General features: G+C 39.8%; 1 protein-coding gene across 1 annotated transcript in view; it reads right to left on the bottom strand.

Annotated features, from left to right (window-relative positions):
• The window catches only part of GRIN3A (glutamate ionotropic receptor NMDA type subunit 3A), a 136643-nt gene that overhangs the window by 71183 nt on the left and 47365 nt on the right, over positions 1–18095 (bottom strand). The window contains exon 2 of the mRNA XM_070935489.1: positions 194–798. Coding sequence (XP_070791590.1) covers positions 194–798 — 605 coding nt within the window. The remainder of the gene's footprint in view (positions 1–193; positions 799–18095) is intronic.

The following is an 18095-nucleotide window of genomic DNA, read 5'->3' as shown; positions in this document are numbered from 1 at the left end:
GGAATTCTGGAGTTAGAATCTAGCCAACCACTAGTAGCAAGGTGGATAAACTCAGTTACAGAGGCCCTGAGTGCACCATTGGAAGACCTGAAAGAACATGTTGGGGATAGGCCATCATGGAGAAAAACCTGATTTGATCAATTTTGAAGGAGACATTCATATTTACAACATTTATTGAAGAGAGATCTCTTACTTTGATAAATACTGGCCTGATGTGAGATTCTTTTCCTCTGTGCTCAAGCAGTTGGTGGTACTTGGAATCAATGCCAGTTCTGGTTGGATAATTGTAGCTGAAGCAACTGCTCTAGCTACCAGCTCCATTGCATCCTGCACATAATCTTCAAAAAAAGATTGTGTTGTTTTCCCATGAGCTATAAGACCTAGCGGCAAACCTTCGGTCCTCAGCTCTTCCACATTGTGCGAATCCCCAAGAATCCAATGAAGTTCAGGTGGCATAACCCCAAATTGTGTGGTTATCTCAAAAACCCTCCTTGTGCTTTCCATGTCACACCCAAACATCACCACTGTTGAAGTTGTATCCTTAATGTTCTCCAGATGAAACTGCAGATAGGTCAAGAGGTCACTGGCTGATGTGAGGTTTCCTGTGATATTTATAATGGATCCCAAATAAAATTTGGAGCTCTGCTGAGTAAGGAAGAGAAATTCGGTGATGTTCCACTCTTCCTGGCATACCATCAAACTAAAATTATACCAGTTGTTCAAGGCCAAGATTGAAAAAGTGACATCAGCGTCAAAACTCAGGGAACGTTCTAAACTCAACTGCAGATGAAGGGGGTTCTGAAAAATAAGAAAAATATTGGTTAGAGAGTCTTAACTGGAAAGATATTCAGATTTTGTGTGCAGTGTGCTTAAGTATGCCGACTCTGTTGCTGGAATACATCCCTAAATTATGAAAACTGGAAAAATGAATCTGATTCATTTTGGAGACAATTCCAGGTAGAAGTAAGCCCCACAGAACTTATTTGCAGATGCATTCCTGTTATGCAACCTAGAAATGTACCTACTCAAAATATTCTGAATATTTTGAAGGTACCTACTCAAAATATTCTGAATATTTTGAACGTACCTACTCAAAATATTCAAAATATTCTGAAATTCAGCAGGGCTTATTCTGAAGTAAGTGTAGATAGGATACCAGCCATAGTACCTGACATCCCAGCATTTAAACCTCCAGAGATAATATTCCCAAGAATTTATAATGAGCCAGTGATGTCATTCCTAAAGGATGTTAAGAGAAACTCAAATCCAATTTCTCTTACCTACCATCATTTGTGTGTTAAGTATTCAGAGTCTTTGTATAAAAGCAGAGAGACAAGCTCATTTAATGTATATGAGATAACACTATTTAAATCAATAAACACCTTGTAATGTCTGTTATAGTCCTGAACTACAGGATTAAAATGGTGATGGCCATGAATTCTACAAGACTATCATCTATACCCTTGACTGCAATGCAGTGATTTTTTAAAATCTTGTTATGCTTTTGTGATAGTATTGACTCATGGGGACAGCATGGATTAGTTGCTACAATTTTCTTGGCAAGGTTTTTTGGAAGTGGTTTGCCACTGCCTCCTTCCAAGGGCTAAGAGAGAGTGCCTGGCCCAAGGTTACCCACATAACTTTGGGTAGGACTAAAACTCACAGTTTTTAGCCTGGTATCTTAAGTACTATGCTAAACTGTCTGTCATTGCAGTGACACATTCCATTAAAAGAAACTATAATTCATCTAACTAGCATTTGTGGAAACTTTGCTTTGAGAAATCAACATCATTAAAAGGGTTTAGAAATCCTTAGTATGCCTCTGAGGTTTTGGTCAATCTCTCAAAGGAACAGAAGTACATGGACAATGGAAGGTAGTGGTCATTTTCTATTATCAATTGTACTAAATTCTGTATAACGTCTAACTGAACTTCTAACATATAACCATAGTCCATAACATGAGTCCAAACTCTAAACTTCTAATCAACTAGGCAGATAACCTGGTAGCTTTGAGAGGCTAAAATATGTTTACATAAAACCATCTTCAGCCTGGAAACTTTGATTCCTCCCTTAGCAATCTTGGCCCTTATCTCATTATTGCTTACTCATAAGGAAGTCCTACTAAATGTAACTAGAGTTGGCTGAGAGTAAATCCCACTGGACTCAATGTAATAATTTTCTGAGGACTGAACTCTGTGAAAGTTACCTCCGATATCAAAGCAGTAGCTTAGTTTGGATTTATTTAACGTACGGCATATCATTCATGAACTAGCAATATACATTCACATTTCATCTAGATTAATAAAACACAATAAAATAGCAATAGCAATAGCATTTAGACTTATATACTGCTTCACAGTGCTTTACAGCTCTCTCTAACTGGTTTATAGAATCAGTATATTGCCCCAACAATCTGGGTCCTCATGTTACTGACCTCGGAAGGATGGAAGGCTGAGTCAACCCTGAGCCGGTGAGAATCGAACTGCCAAACTGCTGGCAGCCAGCAGAAGTACCCTGCATTCTAACCACTGTGCCACCACAGCTCAATGTGTATGTGTGTGTGCATGTGTGTGTATATATATTTACATTAAAATATAAATGTTAAAAATATATATGTCAAAATACCACTCTCTAGGCCCGTGATGGCGAACCTATGCCACATGTGCCAGAGGTGACACGCAGCGCCCTCTCTGTGGGCACGTGAGCAGTCGCCCCAGCTCAGCTTTGCCGTGCATGCGTGTGTGCCTCCCGGTGGCCAGCTGTTCTTCGGGTCTCTCCCATCCATGCGCAAGGGGTGGGGCGCATGTGGGGGGTTGCACATGGGAGGCATATGTGAATGCATGGGGGGCGGGGCACATGCAGGAGCAAAGTGCATGTGGGGGGCCGTGCGTGCATGTGGGGGGCACATGCAGGGGGGCCATGTACGCATGTGCAGGGGGCGGGGGTGGGGTGCATGCGCAGGGCCCATGCATGCATTACATTTTGGGGGTTCGGGTGCACACATGCCCTTTGGGCACTTGATCCAGAAAAGGTTAGCCCATCACTGGGCTAGGCCATCTAATCATTGTGCAGCATTGTTTATATTAAAAAAATCAGATACTGGACCGGTAAATGCCTTTAGCTTAAGGCCAGTCACGGTGTTTGGACATGATTGTTTAGTTTGAATTATCACAGAAGACAGTATTGTGATTTTTTTTGCTGCATAACAAATCAAGCCCATCTACCGGTAAACCAAATGCTGTGAACTGCTATTCCATTTGAAAATGATTCTTTTATTTTCCTGAAACTGATACTGACAGAGAATAGGAAGGCAGTCTTTACCTCAATGGTTCAATGATTAAACATCAAAAGTGAATATCAATTGGAATTAAATGTGTGTATAAACATTTATTTTGCTCAGTTCATACATGTGAAGTAATATCTGTAGAAATTGAAAACCAGCGTTCTTGAGCTAGAATTTGCCCCCCCCCCCAAATTGCTAGAGTGCTTCCACTGATATAAATATGTTTTGACTCAAACTTATTACTCTGATTTAATTTTAAATGTGCATTAACATACAGTATTATTTAATATCTCTGATGGGAGATTTTTAAAAACATTTATTCAGCTCTCCAGTTCAGGTGACTTACAGCAGGAGCTAGCAACTTTATGAGAGGTCAGTCTACATATAAAATCAAAACAAATTTTTAAAAAAGCTCAATTTCTCATGAAATTGCTAACTTTCAGCTATTCCCCTCCCCCAAAATGTCATCCAATTACTCTGAGAATGGTATAATTTTATGTAATGTCACAGAAAAATGCCAGAATACCTTGAAATGTCCCCATTGTTGTCTGAATCCACTTATAATGTTGAAATCCCCATTGAAATCTAATGCAATAACATCATTACATTTATTTAACTTTGAGCTGCCACCAACAATTTTAGGGATGTAGCGATACCACAGACAATGTTTTTCCTCTTTTGACCTAAGCATAGTACATAAATTATCTGCTACAACGTCCTACTTGTCAATGACTACTTCAGCTTCAACCACAACAATACACGAGCACACTATAGATACAAACTTAAGGTAAACCTCTCCAAACTTGATTGCAGAAAATACAACTTTCAGCAACACAGTGGTCAATGCCTGGAATGCACTACCTGACTTCGTGGTTTCATCCCAAAACCCCCAAAATTTTAACCTTAGACTGTCTACTGTTGACCTCACCCCATTCCTAAGAGGTCTGTAAGGGGCGTGCATAAGAGCACCAATGTGCCTACCATCCCTGTCCTACTGTCCCCATTTAATGGTATCCATTTCCTGTATTCATAATCATGTTTATACTTATATCTGTTATCTTATACATGCTTGACAAAATCAATCAATCAATCAATCAATCAATCAATCAATCAATCAATCCCTGGCCCATGCAAATCTTTGAAGGAGTACTTAGCTTTAAAAAAGATTTAGGCAAAGCACCCCTTCAAAGAAATATGGTAAAACATGCCTCATCAAATCAAAGCTTTGCAACAACTTAGTAGTTTCTCAAGATTGTATGTGGCATTGTAGTAGGTGATTTTCCCCCCAGAACTAAATAAGTAGGCTTTATCTTAATCCAACATTAAAATATAAGATAGGATAATTCAGATACATCTATAGCCTCATATAACATGAGCGATCATTACCAGGAAATTTCGTCTATTCCCCATCCCATTTCATTCAGGAGGAACTGCAGATGCAATACACGTATCTAATCTTCCCAGTTAAAATCTCCCATGTTACTACTTCTCCCTTTTGAAAGGGATCCTTTTGAAAAAATGTGAACCCTTCATCCTATTAATTTATTTTTGGTTAGCTTTTCAATCTCTTTTCTTAAAATAGTGGGTAATCTTACAAACTGTTTCAGGTATCTTCAAGCTTTCTCTAAAAGTTGAGTACCTCTTTCTTCTTAGGTTGTGCATTCAACAATTTGTCTATCAAGGCATCAGGGTGTCAAAAATGTATGTGTGTCAAAATCTGCAAGATTTTTCACTAGAAAACAATTCCTCCTCCTCCTCCTCCCTGAGGAACTTATAAAGTTGCTATATAGAAAATCAGTCTCCTGGCCAGGGATGAAATTCAGCAGGTTCTGACAGGTTCTGGAGAACTGGTAGTGGAAATTTTGAGTAGTTCGGAGAACTGGCAAATACCACCTCTGGCTGACCTCAGAGTGGGGGTGGGAATGGGAATTTTGCAGTGTCCTTCCCCTGGAGTGAGGTGGGAATGAAGATTTTGCAGTATCCTTCCCTGCCCACCAAGCCATGCCCACCAAGCCACACCACACCTACCAAGCCACGCCCACAGAACCGCTAGTAAAAAAAATTGAATTTCACCACTGCTCCTGGCTCCCCTTGCCTAGATGGCTGATAATACTGGCCAGTTCAGCTCTCCAGGTTATCAAGTATGATTCTTCTAGCCACACCTAAAAATGCCAAGAATCAAACTTGGGACCTTGGCCTGCAAGTTGTTTTTTTTCCTTTTTTTTTTTTTTTTACTTCTGGGTTAGTTCTCTATCTACACTTGACATCTCTAGACCAGGGGTCAGCAACCTGTGGCTCCGGAGCCGCATGTGGCTCTTTGGGCCCTCTGCTGTGGCTCCCTGTCAGATGATCCTACCATTGGCTGGCCCCACCCCTCACCCTCCCCTCACAGTTACTCCTCGCCTGGCCTGAGAAGATAAGGGCAATGCCGGGGGATGGAGAAGCGGCCAGGGTAGAGACAGAGAGAAACAGAATGAGGGGGATAAAGAGAGAGAGAGAGAGATACAGAGATACAGAGAGAGAGAGGAAGAGAGGGAGGGGAGAGAGAGATATGTCAAAATGATTTTGTGATTCCCGGGTTTTTTTTAATAACTGGTTCTCTGCCCTAATGACTGACTGGGTAGGCGTGGCTGGGGGGGGGTGTCATGTGACTGGTGGAAGTGAGTGACATTGAGTTGGCCATGCCCACCCAGGTTTTGTGGCTCCTGGTGTTTTCTTTTCTGTGGGAAACGGGTCCAAATGGCTTTTTGAGTATCTAAGGTTGCAGACCCCTGCTCTAGACCAACTACTTCTAATATAACAGCAAAAATCCACAGAGGCAGAAAAATATGAGGACTGAGAACAACAAGGAGAGGTAGCCTACTGGTTCTAGACTACCTACTGTTTCATTTGGAACACTTCCACCCATCTGCTCCAAAATTAAATATTAATTCCATCAGAGTTTTTTCTTAAAGCGAGATTGATTTCCAAATAGATGCCTGATATGTTCAATTGGGAATTCTTTGAATGGAAGCTGATTTAGACCTTCTTAAAATTCTTCTGCTCCTTGCAATGAGTAAAGCAGGCAACCTGCCAAATGTCACAAAGAGACATCTATGGTTGATTTAAAAAAATATTTAAAAAGTTAACCATCCTCTCTTTGATTAATTTAAGGCTTGTCTGAATGTGCCTTGAAAGCAACTTATCTTTGCACCAGATTGTGATCGTGCCGCAGGCTTGTTTAGCATTTTTAAAGGCGACAAAGACACCCCAACCTCATCAGTATGAATATTTTAAGCTTTTAAAGCTGGGGAAAAAAAAAAGAACAGTCAGCCATTTTAGTAAAGAATTATATATTATTTATTCATGTTTCTCCTTGCAAATGTGGATAAATAATGTGGTTTTGCAGTAGTTCTTTGTTGGAGGACATTTAAAGGCGACTGCAATATTCAAGTCTTGACTGGCTATTTTAAGTTACAAGCTTAAATTGAAGCTGAAGGAGTTTGCAAGCAAAAAGGTTTTCTCAATGATTTCTATTAAGACCTATATTATATTGCGTTTCTGATGCTGAATTCAGACAGATTGCAAGTTTTAATTTGTTTCTAACTTTTCTTCAACCTGAAATAAAGACATTTAAACTTCATAATGATAACTTAGCAGATTTTAACAATTTTTCTTTCTGAAATAGAATTGTAAAATGAACATATTTAATCCAGCTCACATAGTAAAGTCCTAATTTTTATTATTTAATGAAACTAACATGGCTAACTCTTGCTATAAGATCAGTACCTTCCTCTTCCACTCCCACAAACTGTGATTTGTTAAAAACAAAACAAAACAGTGGTTAGGCAGAGTGATAAGAACTCAGTTAACCTTTCCTGCAATTAGTGCAATTATTTTTTGTGATTGCAAGGATGAACAATCTGACTTGGGTCTAATCCTTTTTTTTAAAGCAATACATGCAGTATCCTTTGGAGCATAGCGAGCTCTTTCTGAAAGACCATTAGATGGCACCCTGCATCCATTTTCCAGATCAGCATTGGTCCTCTAAGGCTGTCTTTCTCCTTTGATTTGATTGCCACAGAACACCTGGCTTGACTCGAAGATTTCCTGCATCTTGAATTCTGTTCTGCAGTTTAGCTATTTCCAATATACTCATAAAATATGAATGCAAGTAATATGTGCTGGTAAACATGACTCTGTAGTAAAAGAAAGATTTTTGTCTGGACTTCCAGCTCCCTGGAGCATTATTTTCCCCTCTCAGTTTTTGGCATGGTAATTACAAGAGCAGCAGCATAAAGCCATTGTGATAAGTAAAAATGTCAGTGTTCCAAGTAACACCCCCAATGAAAGAAAACTCCGAAGTTTGGATTTCCTCAAAGTTACAGTTTATTAGAGATGTCATATTGGTACATCTGGAGAAACCCGAACCTGAAAGCTTCCAGGGTTCTCCCCACCCTAAGGAATGTTCAAGTCCCTACCCAACATCCACAAGCCCACCACATGGTCCAATCAGAGCACTGTCCCAACTGGAGATGCCTTCCAGTTCCAGGTTCCCAGGTTCAGGGTAAGATGTCCTTGAACTCCTGAGAAAGGAATGTTATTATGATTATATATCCCCATGTGCTATCCAATCCCACCTCCCAATTTCCCACAGTAGTAAATGTGGCAGGTCTGAAGGCCCAATACAAAAGATGGCTTCCAGGCCTGACATAAAAATTGTTATGTACCATATAAGGAGTGAGTCATAGGCTTCACTCAGGTCCTCCAAAATGGCGGGAAAATACTTGAAGCTCATTGGTTAAGCTGTCTGGCAGCCCTCTATAAAAGGGGACACTGCCAGACAAGCAGGTTGTTGGGTTGTACTGGTCTACTAATAAAGAGCTGTTGTCACTGAAAGAGCTGTGTCCGTCTCTTCCATCATCGAATCTAACAAAAATGAAGATAGGAACTTAATAATGCAGTAATCAAAGACCATTGAGAAAGATGGAAAACTGTAGATTTTGTTCAATGAAACTTTGTGATTCCTCTTTTGTCTTTGAGACTGCCTTACTCATTAACAAAGGGAAGAAATGTGTGCAGTTTGATCTTAAAATTTTGTCTTTTTGAGTCAATTCACCAACTTAAATTTAATCATGATTTCAAATTCTCAGTTCTCCAAATGTTGCACTTCAGTTTAGGAATGAGTACTTATATGTTAGAGTTTGCAGCAATCTAACCAGCACACAAATAAACAATTCAGCAGGATTCATTTATATAAGAAACTTCTTTACATACAATACCATACAGCAGACGCCAGAACTCAGAACCCAGAAGTACAGAATCAATAATCACAGAAGCTATAGAATCACAGAAGCGCTCACACACACACACACACACACACACACACACACACACATCTATCTATATATCTATCTATCTATCTCTATCTATCTCTATCTATCTATCTATCTATCTATCTATCTATCTATCTATCTATCCATCTATATTGGCTGACCTATTACCATGTCTATTCTAATTCATGAACTCTCACACACTGACATTATATCTACATCTACATCTACATCACCAATCTAAAACCTTGTACGTTCTGCAAATTAAATTACAATAAGTAAAACAATGTACATTAGTTTTGGGGAAAAATATATATGAAGAAACTATATATATATATATCAGACCAAACTGCAGATAAAAAAGTAGTAGGAGAAACAGTCGCACCAAAAATATACATTTGACTACATTTGACTCTGAAGCAAAACATTTCTCAAGCTTGACAAGCCAAATCAGACATATTGACAAAAATAAGAAACCAAAGGAAATGGAAATCAATACATGTACTCATATCTAGTACCACCTGAAGCTAGTTCCAGTCTCCCCAAGGAACTTGTGACTATCCATTTCAAATGTGAATGTAGCTAGCATGTGCTTGTGATCATGGTTAATTGCCACCCAAAATGAATGGGTCACCTTTGATGACCCATGAAAATCAGCAACTGAGCACCTTTATAACAAACCAGCAGCAATCAACACATTGCAACTTTGTTAGTGTCTTTAGAAGACTTTCCTAAAGATCTTATAACCGGAACTTAGATTTAGCAAAAGAACAATCTGTGTCATTTTCTTGTGCAGATTCACAACATTGATTTTCTGTCTAAAATATTATATTTATATTCTGTCTAAAATATTATAGGGCTAATGCTCTCTACATTCAAGGGGTCAGTAGGCACAGCCACTCAAAGTCCACATGTACAAAAGTGTGAAGTACAACATTTCAGGATGCTGACAAGAGGGGAAAAAAATCCCTTATGACTCAATAAAATGAGCAATGCATTCTGCCACAGGAGGAAAAAGTATATATTTTAGAGATTATTTTCAACAGAAGGGAGAAGTCCTTCTCGGCGATGGTTTATAGGTCTTACCCTCTCATGCTACATTTGCTTAAATAATGTTAAGTCTGCTTTTAATCGTTCAGAGATAGGATTTCTCCTGGCTGTTCTCCCAATTGGAAAATATTCAGTGGTAAAGTGAAGTTGGATTACAGAGTGAATCAATCAGCTTGGATTTCCACTTTAATCTTGTCAAAGATAATAGTCCGAGGCTAGATCTGAAGGTGTTTAAGAGGCGAAAACAAATGTGCATCTACCCCCCTCCAAATAAAATGAAAATGATCTCCTCATGGTCTCCTCAAAGCTGGCTTTGGAACGGAAATAAAGAAATAATCTGTTGCTAAAAAATGTAGTCCTTTTAAATCTGATCAAGGAATTTCCAGAAACCCAGAACAGAGCAAGAGATGTTATATGGAGCTCTTGAGAACTTCAAGAAGAAAGGCTGCCCTGAATGTGATTGAATTGTCTCAGAACCAACGTGGCAGAATTTTTCATATTCCTTGATAAACGGTTCAAAGAAAACACAATTTTTTTTCACGAAAGGCTGTAAAGTACGCACAACAGCCTGTTCTACGCTGGTCATGCCAGTTTGTTTGTATATTTTGAGGCACAAAATTGGAAGCTAGAGCGGAGACGTATTGAGTGACAAGAGAATCCATTAAGCAGCATCCTATTAACTCTTCCCATTCCATCGATTGTCAGAAAAAAAAAGAAGCCAAATCTTTTCTTTCTTGTCCTTTTCTTTTAAGAAAGTTAATATCTTTCAACAGGGTACAATGTTGTTCAAAGATATAACTGCCTTAAAATCAGGTTCCTTTTGCAGAAGAAAGACAAATTTCTTGCACTCCAAGACTTTAGGCCAGGGGTCGGCAACTATGGCCCTTTTACAACCTCTGGATTTTAACTCCTGAAATTCCCGAGTCAACCACGCTGGCTCAGGAATTCTGAGAGTTTAAGACCACCGATTATAAAGAGACCATAATTGTTCACTCCTGCTCTAGGCCCAAGAAAAGTTAAGTGGGTTCTCTTCTGGAGAAGGGATGTGGTGGCTCAGTGGCTAAGATGCTGAGCTTGTCGATCGAAAGGTCGGCAGTTCAGCGGTTCGAATCCCTAGTGCCGTGTAACGGGGTGAGCTCCCATTACTTGTCCCAGCTTCTGCCAACCTAGCAGTTCAAAAGCATGTAAAATATGCAAGTAGAAAAATAGGGACCACCTTTGGTGGGAAGGTAACAGTGTTCCGTGCGCCTTTGGCATTTAGTCATGCTGGCCACATGACCATGGAACGTCTTTGGACAGCGCTGGCTCTTTGGCTTTGAAACAGAGATGAGCACTGCCCCCTAGAGTCGGGAACGACTAGCACATATGTGCGAGGTAAACTTTACATTTACCTTTACCTTCTGGAGACATTAAGAGGGCCTCAACCCAGAGTGTCAAGCTAAAAGACAAAACTAATAACCATCCCAAAATCAGCCACTACTCGTTGAAGTAATTGTTCAGTTCTTATGTTGTCCTGATTGGCATCAGTCATGTAATGTTTCTAATTCCCCCTCTTTTGCACTCTTTTGAATTGGTTAGTCAAAATAATGCTCCTTCCAAGTGTGGCTTACATGGAGAATGGGTTATTATCACAATTCTAGGAGGTTTATGAGCTACATAGATTTAGGAATGCATTCTAAGAGATCTAATTTTGTACCGACAAAGGTCCCACAAGATAAGAAAGAACAATAAGCAATCTTTTTAAAAACAAAAGACTGCTGGGTAGAATAAGAAGACTAATAGAAAAAGAAATTGGCTGCATAAATGTTTTGGTTTTGCAGTTACTAGAGAAGATAATCACCTAGCCAATCTAAGCTGATCTTTAAAAGGTCAAGCAAGATTAATGCTTGGTTGAGAGATCATCAGGGAATCTTTGACCTATAGACTAGAAAATGTTTAAAAAAATAGAAGAAGGCAATTACATATCACTTCCATATTGTTGCCAAGAAATCTGGACCGCTCGTTCATATAATCAGCAGGAACTAAGCTCAACTTGAAGGAGATTTTAATTTAGAGAACTGCTGTTACATTACAGGCAGTCCTCGACTTATGACCATTAAATAAAAAGTTTAATGGCTTTTTGAAAATTATAATGGTGAAAAAAGCGACTTATGAACAGTCCTTGCACTTATGACTATTCCAGTGTCCTTGCAGTCACATGATCAAAATTCATGTGCTTAGCAACTGGTATATACTTATGATGGTTGCAGCACCCTGGGGTCACGTGATTGCTATTTGCTACCTTCCCAGGGAACTTCCTCCCAACAAACAAAGTCAACGGGGGAAGCTGAATTCACTTAACAACCATAGCAAAATAGGTTGTAAAATCGTGCGTGACTCACTTAACAATCTCATCACTTAGTGATGGTGTTTCAGTCCCAGTTATGGTTGTAAGTGAGGACTACCTGCATGTAATTCGTGGTCAACCTTTTTGGGGAAAGTCAGCATTCAGAACTGAAATAAGATTTTCTTGCTGATGTGCTTGCTTGCCAGGTGTATTCTCATTTCTCAAAGAAAGCTACTTCTGAACAGACCTTTTAAAACAGGTTTTTACTAAAGAACAAAAGGAACAAACTAGAATAGTGATGTTCCTGAACCGCATAGTAATAGTTAAGCATGGTTAAAATGCATGAATATTAGCGGCAGGGGTGGGTTCTACTTACCTTTACTACCGGTTCGCAACAGGAGCGTTGTGCACATGCACAGATTGTCAATTATGGCGTCCGGGCGGGTGGGCGGAGCCTCCCGCTGCTTTTACTACTGGTTCTAAAGAACTGGACAGAACCAGGAGCAACCCACTACTGATTAGTGGGCAGATAGCCTTTCTGCCTAATTTAAGAGCATCTATTAAAATTCTCCTTTCCTGTATCATAATTAAACTAAAAAAGCCTTATTTTGAATTAGATCACGGAATCCTTAAACCTCATTAATATTGAGTAATAGATGGATCCCTACTCTGATTATACAAACAGTTCTCCAATATACAACTAACATCTGGTAATACACTGCCCTGTACAATTGCCGTTTTACTTTTTCTCCTGTATTTTAAATTCCCCCCACCCAAAGTTAAAATACAAAATAAAGAAAAAAGAAAAGAAACAAACTAACAACCATCTGATACTAATAAAAATAGCGATAGCAATAGCACTTAGACTTTTATAGAGAGTGCTTCACAGCCCTCTCTAAGTGGTTTACAGTGTCAGCATATTGCCCCCAACAATCTGGGTCCTCCTTTTACCAACCTCGGAAGGATGGAAGGCTGAGTCAACCTTGAGCTGGTCAGGATTGAACTTGTGACAGTGAGCAGAGTCAGGCTGCAATACTGCATTCTAATCACTGTGCCACCACACCTCAATATAAAACCATGTGTACAAAAAAAGAGAAAAGAAATAAATAGTGAATACATCATTCATACTAATATTAAATATAAAAAGTCCACTCTGGTAGAATAGAATAGAATAGAATAGAATAGAATAGAATAGAATAGAATAGAATAGAATAGAATAGAATAGAATAGAATAGAATAGAATAGAAAGACACACAAGGAATTTGTCTTTGGTGCATATGCTCTCAGTGTACATAAAAGGTTAAAAGGAAAAAAATATGCTGACAAGTATATCAAAAATATCTGATGCGTTCTTGTCGCCTTACAAATAGTTGTACAACTTTCTCATCTGCTGTATGTTTGATACAAATACCATGTTACATAAAAATATCTCTGATGTGACAATCTAGTTATCTGACAATTTTTAAATTTCTACAATTGCCATTTTCATGTAAATTTTAAAACATGTGGTGGTGGTGATAAAAGACAATGTATGAACTGTGAATCATAGTCAGCCCATTTGTTTGAACAGCCAAGTCTTCAGGTCACGACGGAAGGAGTGGAGATCAGGAGCCATACGGAGCTCGGTAGGTAACTCATTCCAGAGTGTGGGAGCGCACATAGAGAACGCCCTCCCCCTAGACGTTGACAGACGGCATTGGCTCGCTGATGGTACTCTGAGGAGAGAAACCCTATGTGAGCGAACAGGACGGTGGGAAGCAGGCAGGAGAAGGTCCTGCAAATATACCGGACCTAAATCATGAAGGGTCTTAAAGGTGAGGACTAGTACCTTGAAGCGGACCCGGAGGACCACTGGTAACCAGTGCAGTTCGCGTAGGAGAGGTGTTATATGGGAGTAACGAGGGGCTCCCATTACAACCCGTGCGCCCGCATTTTGAATCAGCTGGAGCCTCCGGGTACACCTCAAGGGTAGTCCCATGTAGAGGGAATTGCAGTAATCCAAGCGGGAAGTAACCAGGGCATGAGTGACAGTGCAAAGGTCATCTCGGTCTAGAAAAGGGCGCAACTGGTGCACCAGGCGAACCTGTGTGAAGGCCCCCCTGGTCATGGCTGTCAGGTGGTCTTCTAGGGACAACCAAGCATCCAGGAGGACACCCAAGTTGCGAGCCTTAACAACGGGGGCAAGTTTTTTCTCACCCATCAGAAGTGATGGGACCTCTGAAACCCGAGATGCCGGTATCCACAGCCACTCAGTCTTGGAGGGGTTGAATTTGAGTCTGTTCCTACCCATCCAGGCCTGCACCGCCTCCAGACAACAGGACATCACGGAAAGGGCATCTCTAGGGTGGTCTGGGGTGGAGATGTATAACTGAGTATCATCAGCATATTGATGATATCTCATCCCAAAGCCACGAATGATCTCACCCAGTGGCTTCATATAGATGTTAAAGAGCAAGGGGGAAAGAACTGACCCCTGAGGAACCCTACAAGTTAGGGGCCTCGGGGTGGACCTCTGCCCCCCTGCCCATACAAACTGCAAGCGACCAGAGAGGTAGGAGGAGAACCACTGCAAGACAGTGCCTCCCATCCCCAATCCCACGAGTTGCTTCAGTAGGATACCATGGTCGATGGTATCATCCTAAATTCCAATGATGCATAATTGGTGATCCTTGGGAATTTTGACAGCTGCCTCATGGGCATCTGAAACTTGCCTCTTCCTGATTCATTAATTTCTGGATAATTGAGAAGCTAGTTGAGAAGATTCCTCTGCATAGGCTTTTTAGCAATAAATCAGTTTAATTGGGCTTTCACATGTGGACCTGCTCTTGTGGTGTAATATGTTTTATATAAGGGAACCCTTCCTGCTTGGTTAGGCAAAGCATTCACATTCTGTAAGTAGCCTTTCGAATGAAATCTTCATGATAAGAATGGCAATTTTTCTAAGGACAAAGGTATGATTTTTACATAATGGCAATAGATAGATAGATGCTTGGCAAAAAGGACCCAACACTCTGCTTCTCATTGGGTGGGTAAGATAATGATGGCTCTGAAATAGGCAAGCCAGGTTTGAGATTCTTTGGCTAACCACCCAGTGTTTACCACTATTAAAAAAAACCCAGTTGTTCGCTCCATCCTACCTTGTGATAAGAATAATTATATCTTCTATTTAATTGGTTCCCAGGGAAGTCTGCCAAAGACTGAAGGCCATGGATTAGGCAAAATAACTTTCTCTCTTTTAGAGCCAGCTGCTTTGGCTCCTGCTCACAGTTTTGACTAGAGACAGATTTTATACTTTTAAAAAAATGCTACATCAAAGAAATTAGTCAAAAAAAGTCCACAATCCTACAGTCTCTTTGCTATAGTTTCCAGCATAGCATTCGTTTTTTCAGGAAAGGAAATAACACATGCAGACAAAATGCCGGCACTTGGTTCAAAGATCTTGATTGCAATACAATTAATATTTATTGCTCAGAGACATAAACATGCTTTGGTTGTATGGAGAAATTTGTCTTACACAAGGAACAGGAACCCATGGCCTTCCAAATGTTGCCAAAGTAATCTCTCAGCAATTTTTATAATTGGCCATGTAGTCTGTTTATTTGGAATGATGGTATATCGACAATCTGACACAATTTGTTGGAATACAAGTTACAAGTTAGAAACATTTATCTATAATGTTTTTAGTCGTGTTTTTCCCCCCTCTTTCTTTTTGTATTTTTAAACAAATAGTGGAGATTTAAGCACTGAGCTCATTTTTTCATTTTTTCATTTTATTTGATTTATATACTGCCCTACTCCCGAAGGACTCAGGGCGGTGAACAGGCACAAGATAAAACACATAGAATACAAAAATTTAAGAGCAGAAGTAAAATTGAATTAAATCAATTTAGCCCAAGACAAATTTAAAACCCCAGGTTAAGAACAAATTAAAATTTACATTAAAAAGAGAATGGGAGAGGTTAGGCCAGATCAGCCTGGTGAAATAAAAAGGTCTTGAGAGCACGGCGGAAGGTGCGCAGATCCGGGATCTTCCGTATCTCCGGGGGGAGCTCGTTCCAAATAGTAGGTGCCCCCACAGAGAAGGCTCTCCCCCTGGGGGCCGCCAGCTGACATTGTTTGCCGACGGCACCTGGAGGAGTCTCTCCCTGTGAGAGCGTACCGGCCGGTGGGAGGCTGTTTGCGGCAGCAGGCAGTCCCGTAAATGACCAGGCCCTAAGCTCAGAGATTTGAAATTATTATTTACATTGTTAAAATAATTTAATGTACTGAACAATAACTTCATATTTTTTAGTTATTAATTTCTACTAATCAAAGATATACTATCTACTAACTATAACCCTGACTGCTCTTTAGAAGGCCAGATCCTGAAGATGAAACTCAAGTACTTTGGCCATCTAATGAGAAGGAAGGATTCACTGGAGAAGAGCCTAATGCTAGGAAAGATTGAGGGCAAAAGAAGAAGGGGACAACAGAGAACGAGGTGGCTGGATGGAGTCACTGAAGCAGTAGGCATGAGTTTAAATGGACTTCAGAGGATGGTAGAAGACAGGAAGGCCTGGAGGAACATTGTCCATGGGGTTGTGATGGGTCAGACATTACTTCGCAACTAACAACAACAAAATTATAACCCTTGATAACATATATTTCTGTACCAGTTATTCATTTTTTCTTTTTTCTTTTTGCTTTTTGTGTACTTTTTTCTTTTTAAAAAATGATAAATAAATATATAAGCATCTTTGGCCAGGAGTTCCCCATCCCTGTCTTAGAACGATTCCATATTGGATACTATAGAAGAGTGAAATGATATGGTATTATAAATATCAAGACCTGATGCAAGCAGCAGTTGACTCTTCTTCTTGAGTTGTTTCCCACTTGAAATATGAAGGCTCGATTCCTCCTCTCAGAACAAAAGCTGTTTTTGTGTTTATGAATAAATCACTGATCTTGGCATGCCTCCTGGTTCAAAGTAAAGTGTATGAAAAGTCTTCTTGATTCAAATCAAAGACCTATACAGTCCACAAGCTTGTTTCCCATAATGGTCAACAAGATGATCCTGGAAACCAACCAGCTTTCTGATCAGTAGGCTAATCCTGGAGGTATTTTGTTGTTGTTAGTTGCGAAGTCGTGTCCGACCCATTGTGACCCAATGGACAATGTTCCTCCAGGCCTTCCTGTCCTCTACCATCTTCTGGAGTCCATTTAAGCTCACGCCTACTGCTTCAGTGACTCCATCCAGCCACCTCGTTCTCTGTCGTCCCCTTCTTCTTTTGCCCTCAATCTTTCCCAGCATTAGGCTCTTCTCCAGTGAGTCCTTCCTTCTCATTAGGTGGCCAAAGTATTTGAGTTTCATTTTCAGGACCTGACCTCCTGGAGGTATTACTTATACGTTATGCCCAACAGCCATTGACAGCCATTTTTTATGAATATAATGAATCAATTTCTAAGTGGTAGCTGTTGCCAGTTGCAAACTTTAACAATATATAGTATAAATATCCTTTCTATTTAGTCTTATCTTGCAAGCAAACTTCTCTATGAACAGAATTGGCTGCAACTCCAAGGCACAATTTAGGAATGCCAGTTGAGGAATTGCTGTATCATAATCACAAAAATTCCATAGATATAATTGCATTGATGTTTGCTGATCCTGGTGAATTAAAGGCCATTTATGTTTGTGCTGGATCATGGCCTGTTGTATTGGAAAGAAAACTATTCATTTGGAAGGATTTAATATTTCCACAGTAAAAAAATAAATAAATCACAATTCCAGCCAAGTGAAGGCACAATAAATATTTTGAAAGATATTATGCTTACTCTTCTGGGCATAATTGGATGCAAATACAATGCTAATTATTTTAGCCAGCTAGTAACACAAAGTGAATTATTCATCCTGGTTTAAAAAAAAGTGGTCCCAAAAATCATAAGGAAAGTGACAACTTTGGCCATAATAATTTCTGCCAAAACAGGATCATTAATCTTGGGTTCACAAAAAGAGCATTATGAAGAAACAACAGATCATTTGCTACACTATCATTTTACTACAGCATATGCTACATCAGCAGACATAAGAAAACTGCTTAGTTTTAAAAGGGGAGTAAATTTTAACATCACAACCATACACTTTACA

Source organism: Pituophis catenifer, unplaced genomic scaffold (assembly GCF_029215685.1).
Source record: "Pituophis catenifer annectens isolate HBS135680 unplaced genomic scaffold, rPitCat1.0.hap2 SCAF_2, whole genome shotgun sequence".
Lineage (NCBI taxonomy): Eukaryota > Metazoa > Chordata > Lepidosauria > Squamata > Colubridae > Pituophis > Pituophis catenifer.
Note: the sequence above shows the minus strand (reverse complement) of the source record. Positions and strands in the feature narration are given on the sequence as shown.